The following is an 8,201-nucleotide window of genomic DNA, read 5'->3' as shown; positions in this document are numbered from 1 at the left end:
TCTGGCCCCACCCCAAGAGCCTTAGACCCTGGGCCATAACTTTGTAGAATTTGAAATCCCCCTCCTATAACCATGTGCACAACTGCTGGGCTAATAGAGACAAGCACAATCATGATATTAGAATTGACCCTGGGGTCTTGTCATAGTCCCCTGGACAGTTATTTAGTTCCCAGGTCAAAACTTGGAAAACTTGGAGATCCCCACACCATACCTATAAATGCTATTGCTTGGCATGAAAAATCTAATAAAAATTTGATACCAGATTTGATCTCTGATTCTGCCTTAGCCCTGGTAAGTTGGTCTCTGCATCATAACATGGAAATGGTTGAGATACTTACCTTATTAAGAGAAATACAATTGCTTGGCATGAAGACTTAGGATTCATATGCTACCAGGACTGGACCCGGAAACTGGACGTATCCCTGGGATCTTATCCACAGTAATACTCTTAACGAGAATATTTTGTCATAATTACAAAAATATCCAGATTAGTGAGACAGGTCCTCTGGGCCTCTTGTTTATGTGTTCAGTCAAGTATCAACTTCTCACTACTTGACAGAATAAACAAACGTGATGTTTGACAATATAATTATTGTTTATTTCTCATACAAAAGTCATATAATTTGCATAATTGAGTATGAATGTTTATGGTTTTGATGGAAAACCTGCTTTTATTATTAAGCAGTACTGGACAACACAATTAACTAGGTTCTCCACAGGAAACACAAATGTATAGGATGGCAGACGGTAACAAAATGCTTCTCTTTTCAAGGTAAAAGTGTCCTGGTTTTGTACCTGGAATGAATTGGTGGGGTATAAATTTCACCTCTAGAAATAAGTGTTTAGCTGTAGTATCGTCTCCAATTATAACATGCGGGTGAATACGTACATCTTCTACAGATTGCCTTATACAATATTTAATACAATACAAGCACTAAGGGTACAGAGAAACCCAGCAAAACATGTTTGGCCAATGAAATCAAGATCTTCATTAAATAAAAAAAAGTATTGGACAAATTATCCTACATTTTGAAAAATATGTTAAAATACAAAAAAAATATCTAAACACTGTAAGCATAGAGGAATCTTGTGATAAATGTCACTAGCCAACTGTTTCTGGGACTCGAGTCACCAGCCAGCTGTTTCTGGGACTCAAGTCACAAGCCAGCTGTTTCTGGGACTCGAGTCACCAGCCAGCTGTTTCCGAGACTCTAGTCACCAGCCAGCTGTTTATGGGACTCGAGTCACCAGCCAGCTGTTTCTGGGACTCAAGTCACCAGCCAGCTGTTTATGGGACTCGAGTCACCAGCCAGCTGTTTCTGGGATGACATATTTTGTACGTTCCCAGTACTGCAGTCATTCTAGCTCTGACCAGACCCGTCTGACAACAAAATTATGGCCACATTAACAAGGTTCAACCCCATTCAAAAAAGATTTCCAGTAACTGCCTGTAAATTTTTCACAACGGTTCCTGTACATCACTGACAGAAAACCGACACTTTGTAGTTATGTTTGGCAAGTTGGCATTAACAAACCTGCTGGCCCACAGACAGGGCTTCTCCATAGTCATACACTAGAACAGGGCTTCTCCATAGTCATACACTAGAACAGCTACAGTTCTCAAAAGTTTGACCAAGTTTTAAGTCTGCAACCTTGCATGTTTGAAATAAATGAATTGTTTTCACAGCTTAGTAAATTTAAAATATAATCTCATAATTCTTACTGTTATATTTTATTTAATTGCTGGCGGAAAGAATATATTGTCAATCCAAACAGGACTTTGCAGGAGAAGAAATGAGAAAAATTCTTTTTCAAAATCGAAAAAAATAGGAAATTACTCTTAAAGATTACCAAAATGGTGACAGCACTGGTGGAAATGGTTTAATTAGCATATAAACTGTCACACAAATGTCATCTACAACACAAAACAGACCATTGTGTTGGTTTATCACTGTAATGAAACTAGCGTGAGACAGGTTTCCGTTAGAGAATCACAGATGTTTTATGATCCTCCATTATAGAGTCTATCTTACCGTAATTATTATTTAACTGTCAGAATCAAATTTTACAACCAGCATATAGACACAGAACAAGAAAAACACACATTTTTTTTTTAAAAAGCAAACATGTATCTTATACTCCTTGGAAAGGGAAGTTGGTAAAATGTTTCTGATTTAGTGCCTTCGTTTCTGCGAGTGTCACATTCTTACATTCCTGTTAAGTCACAGTAAAACTAGTGTTTTTAGCTGTTGAGATACAAGATAGAGTTCTATTTCCTGAATGATAAAGTACCTGTGTATACCTACACACATGTATCCTATCAAATAGAGGTGTACACTACCATACCACATATGTACACACACGTGTATAAACATGTAAACATACATACACACAGGTCTGAGTATAGATGTATGGATGTAAACATGTGTACTCCTTGTAAGCACATGTGCCAGTACACAAGTGTACACATGTGCAATACCTTACAGTCACTGTGCCTGTGTGAACACAGGTCACACACATACACAACATGGAACGAGTATGCAGTTATTGAAGTATCAGGTTTGTATTTACAAGTTTGTGAAGAAATGCTATATAATATATAATACGGTTACATAAAGATACTATGTAATCATTATATGTGAACTAAACGGAGAACCAGTTCTGACCAAGGGGGCAGGCGAGCCATTCTCTCAAAGTCCAATGCTAATCAGTCCCAAAGGAATGGAAATGGTTTTAATATACGAAAATTAGTTCAAGAACAACTTGGAATTTTAATACAGGTAAGATTAAATTTCACTGAGATTTTTTTTAAGTTACAAAATTACATAAAATATCTCTGTTTAGTGAAACAAGTATCATGCAAAAATATGGGAAAACATATATATTTAAGAACAGGACTTACAAAGGCTTTGCCTGTTGCCCAATTCCTTTTGTATTTGTGATCTTTACAATAAAACGTTAAAAAAATAATATATATATATAAACTTCAACTACTAAATTTATGACCACACAAATTGTATAGTCGAGTGATAATCTACTTGAAAGAAGTATTCAAATTTGTAAATCAAATTTGTAAACATTAACATGCATTCACTTGATTGATAAATCAATTCCGATATTTTCAGGTCACAAGAAGTCCAGAGGGGAAAAACTCGAGTAAATCAGCTTCTATTTGTATCACATTGTGCAAGTTATCTCCCCTGTAAAACCACCCCAAAAAGCAGAGCTTCCCATACAGTAGAAACTCTGATCTCTGCATTCATTGTCTCTCTTGAAACAATTTCATAATCATGTTTAAAAATTTCCCAGAAACAAGTTGAAGCAAAATTGACACTATGGGAAAACAAGTTCCATGCGAGATTTTCGTTGAGATGGAAACTGAACAAGCCACATTCCACCGTCCATTGATACTTTATTCTAGTTTTGTCCTTTAAGGTGATTGGTTGTTTGTATTGGAGCTAAGAATTTGATTGGCTGTTTCCAGCTGTTCTCTCACACCTTCCTATAGACAATGTTGGGTTACTGGGATGATGCTAGGTTTCTTCACAGTGATCCTAGATCTTGTGTGGAACGGGCTCCTGTAAAGACAAGAGGTAACATACTGTAATAGTTGTCATAGCAACACTCACTCTGTCATCCCTGTACTGCTACACAGAGGATATTTCTTATTATTTATTTTAGTCGATTTTCATCCTTATTTCACTGCCAGTGAGAGGTAGCATTCCCTTCGACAACAGACAGTGTTATAAACTGATCAAAGACTTACTTCTGAGGGTGTCACTCTCAGACAGTGTTATAAACTGATCAAAGACTTGCTCCTGAGGGTGTTACTCTCAGACAGTGTTATAACCTGATCAAAGACTTGTTCCTGCGAGTGCCACTCTCAGACAGTGTTATAAACTGATCAAAGACTTATTCCTGAGGGTGCCACTCTCAGACAGTGTTATAAACTGATCAAAGACTTATTCCTGAGGGTGCCACTCTCAGACAGTGTTATAAACTGATCAAAGACTTATTCCTGAGGGTGCCACTCTCAGACAGTGTTATAACCTGATCAAAGACTTGTTCCTGCGGGTGCCACTCTCAGACAGTGTTATAAACTGATCAAAGACTTATTCCTGAGGGTGGCACTCTCAGACAGTGTTAAAAACTGAACAAGGACTTATTCCTGAGGGTGCCACTCTCAGACAGTGTTATAAACTGATCAAAGACTTATTCCTGAGGGTGCCACTCTCAGACAGTGTTATATACTGATCAAAGACTTGCTCCTGAGGGTGCCACTCTCAGACAGTGTTATAACCTGATCAAAGACTTGTTCCTGCGGGTGCCACTCTCAGACAGTGTTATATACTGATCAAAGACTTGTTCCTGAGGGTGCCACTCTCAGACAGTGTTATTAACCGAACAAGGACTTACTCCTGAGGGTGCCACTTTCGGACCGTGTTTTTCTGTAATGTCCTATTTCAGATGAGGGTTTGTGTGGGTTTTTGCCTGTAAGGTCCCCTGTGACACGGAGGACCTTGCTGCCTCCGATGCTTCCTGTCCCGTATGTATCTCCACGCTTCATATACACAGGGGCACTGTATGTACTGCTAGCCCCGGGGTGCTTCAAGTGAACAGCATCTGTAAACATCAATTTGTATGGTCATCAAGGTCATCAATTTGTACAGGTCATCACATTTTCTTATCATATTGTAGTCTGTCCCAAGGTTAGACAGATTTAACAGAGGTTCAGTACTTTGCTTTAATAATAGGATGTTTATAATAAATCAACTTTTTGTAAAATTTACATAATAAAGTTTATCATTAACTTCCGTGAGAATCTACTTCCGCTTGTTGGCTTGGTGTCTATAGACTACACAGCTCCTGAAGCAATGTCACCGACATAACTGTCAGTAAGTATAATGGAATATATAACTTCTTTAAAGAATTGACTATATACTACAGTTACTTTACAATCAATATGGTTTAATTTCCATGGATACCTACTTGGGGGGTCACCATTCAGTTTCCATCAATTGTCCCCACATAAGTTAAATATTGATACCTGCTTTGGTCCTTTAGTTTCCATGGATACATTGTAATATAAATTGTCCTGTTGTGATGAGTAACCATGAATACTAACTTGAGTGACCCGGGTTACGAGTAACTATGGATACTGACTTAGGTCACCCCCTTACGATTAACTAAGGATACTTACTTAGGTCACACCCCTTACGAGTAACTATGGCTACTGACTTCGGTCACCCCCCTTACGATTAACTAAGGATACTAACTTAGGTCACCCCCCTTACCAGTAACTAAGGAAACTGACTTTGGTCACCCCCCTTACGAGTTACTATGGATACTGACTAAGGTCACACCCCTTACGAGTAGCTATGGATACTGACTTAGGTCCCACCCCTTACGAGTAACTAAGGAAACTTACTTAAGTCACCCCCCTTACGAGTAACTAAGGATACTTACTTAGGTCACCCCCTTACGAGTAACTAAGGATACTTACTTAGGTCACCCCCCTTACGAGTAACTATGGATATTGATTTAGGTCACCCCCCTTACGAGAAACTAAGGATACTTACTTAGGTCACCCCCCTTATGAGTACCTAAGGATACTGACTTAGGTCACACCCCTTACGATTAACTATGGATACTGACACTTAGGTCACCCCTTACGAGTACCTAAGGATGCTGACTTCGGTCACCCCCCTTACGAGAAAGTAAGGATACTTACTTAGGTCACGCCCCTTACGAGTACCTAAGGATGCTGACTTCTGTCACCCCCCTTATGATTAACTAAGGATACTCACTTAGGTCACGCCCCTTACGAGTACCTAAGGATACTTACTTAGGTCCCCCCCCTTCCCAGTAACTAAGGATACTGACTTAGGTCGCCTCCCTTACAAGTACCTAAGGATACTGACTTAAGTCACCCCCCTTATGAGTTACTATGGATACTGACTTAGGTCCCACCCCTTACGAGTAACTAAGGATTCTTACTTAGGTCACCCCCCTTACGAGTAACTATGGATACTGACTTAATTCACCCCCCTTATGAGTTACTATGGATACTGACAATTAGGTCACCCCTTACGAGTACCTAAGGATGCTGACTTCGGTCACCCCCCTTATGATTAACTAAGGATACTTACTTAGGTCACACCCCTTACGAGTACCTAAGGATACTGACTTAGGTCACCTCCCTTACAAGTACCTAAGGATACTGACTTAGGTCACCTCCCTTACAAGTTCCTTAAGGATACTGACTTAGGTCACACCCCTTACGAGTACCTATGGATACTGACTTAGTCCACCCCCTTACGAGTACCTAAGGATACTTACTTAGGTCACCCCCTTACGAGTAAATATGGATACTGACTTAGGTCACCTTCTTATGGGTAACTATGGATACTGACTTAATTCACCCCCCTTATGAGTAACGATAGGTACTAAGTTAGGTCACCTCCCTTATGAGTAACGATGGATACTGACTTAGGTCACACCCTTATGAGTAACTAAGGATACTTACTTAGGTCACACCCCTTACGAGTAACTATGGATACTGACTTAGGTCACACCCTTATGAGTAACTAAGGATACTTACTTAGGTCACACCCCTTACGAGTACCTATGGATACTGACTTAGGTCACCCCCTTATGATTAACTAAGGATACTTACTTAGGTCACACCCCTTACGAGTAACTATGGATACTGACTTAGGTCACCCCCTTATGAATAACTAAGGATACTGACTTAGGTCACACCCCTTACGAGAACCTATGGATACTGACTTAGGTCACCCCCTTACGAGTACCTAAGGATACTGACTTAGGTCACCCCCCTTATGATTAACTAAGGATACTTACTTAGGTCACACCCCTTACGAGTCCCTATGGATACTGACTTAGGTCACCCCCTTACGAGGACCTAAGGATACTGACTTAGGTCACCCCCCTTATGATTAACTAAGGATACTTACTTAGGTCACCCCCCTTACGAGTAACGATGGATACTGACTTAGGTCTCACCCCTTATGAGTTACTATGGATACTGACTTAATTCACCCCCCGTATGAGTTACTATGGATACTGACTTAATTCACACCCCTTATGAGTTACTATGGATACTGACTTAGGTCACACCCCTTATGAGTTACTATGGATACTGACTTAGGTCACCTTCTTATGAGTAACGATGGATACTGACTTAATTCACCCCCCTTATGAGTTACTATGGATACTGACTTAGGTCACCTTCTTATGAGTAACGATGGATACTGACTTAGGTCACACCCCTTATGAGTTACTATGGATACTGACTTAGGTCACACCCCTTATGAGTTACTATGGATACTGACTTAGGTCACCTTCTTATGAGTAACGATGGATACTGACTTAGGTCACCTTCTTATGAGTAACGATGGATACTGACTTAATTCACCCCCCTTATGAGTTACTATGGATACTGACTTAGGTCACACCCCTTATGAGTTACTATGGATACTGACTTAGGTCACACCCTTATGAGTAACTAAGGATACTTACTTAGGTCACACCCCTTACGAGTAACTAAGGATACTAACTTAGGTCAACTCCCTTACGAGTAACTATGGATACTTACTTAGGTCACCCGCCTTATGAGTAACTATGGATCTATGGATACTGACTTAGGTCACCTCCCTTACGAGTAACTATGGATACTTACTTGGGTCACCACCCTTATGAGTAACTATGGATACTTACTTAGGTCACCCCCCTTACGAGTAACTAAGGATACTTACTTAGGCCACCTCCCTTACGAGTAACTATGGATACTTACTTAGGTCACCCCCCCTTACGAGTAACTAAGGATACTTACTTAGGTCACCCCCCTTACGAGTAACTAAGGATACTTACTTAGGCCACCTCCCTTACGAGTAACCATGGATACTTACATGTACTAAGGTCACCCCCTTACGAGTAAATATGGATACTGACTTAGGTCACCTTCTTATGGGTAACTATGGATACTGACTTAATTCACCCCCCTTATGAGTTACTATGGATACTGACTTAGGTCACACCCTTATGAGTAACTATGGATACTGACTTAGGTCACCTTCTTATGAGTAACGATGGATACTGACTTAATTCACCCCCCTTATGAGTTACTATGGATACTGACTTAGGTCACACCCTTATGAGTAACTATGGATACTGACTTA

General features: G+C 40.0%; 1 protein-coding gene across 1 annotated transcript in view; it reads right to left on the bottom strand.

The window, feature by feature from the left end:
* Positions 1-576: 576 nt before the first annotated feature.
* LOC110456004 (metabotropic glutamate receptor-like) overlaps positions 577-8,201 on the bottom strand; it is a 20,077-nt gene continuing 12,452 nt past the window's right edge. Inside the window, exons 4-5 of the mRNA XM_021506514.1 lie at positions 4,417-4,623; positions 577-3,578 (exon numbers count right to left, since the gene is read on the bottom strand). Of these exons, the coding sequence (XP_021362189.1) occupies positions 3,544-3,578; positions 4,417-4,623 (242 nt within the window). The 3' untranslated portion in view covers positions 577-3,543. The remainder of the gene's footprint in view (positions 3,579-4,416; positions 4,624-8,201) is intronic.

The sequence above is a fragment of the Mizuhopecten yessoensis genome, unplaced genomic scaffold (genome assembly GCF_002113885.1).
Source record: "Mizuhopecten yessoensis strain PY_sf001 unplaced genomic scaffold, ASM211388v2 scaffold8463, whole genome shotgun sequence".
Taxonomy (NCBI): Eukaryota; Metazoa; Mollusca; class Bivalvia; order Pectinida; family Pectinidae; genus Mizuhopecten; species Mizuhopecten yessoensis.
This window is presented reverse-complemented; position numbering and strand designations above follow the sequence as displayed.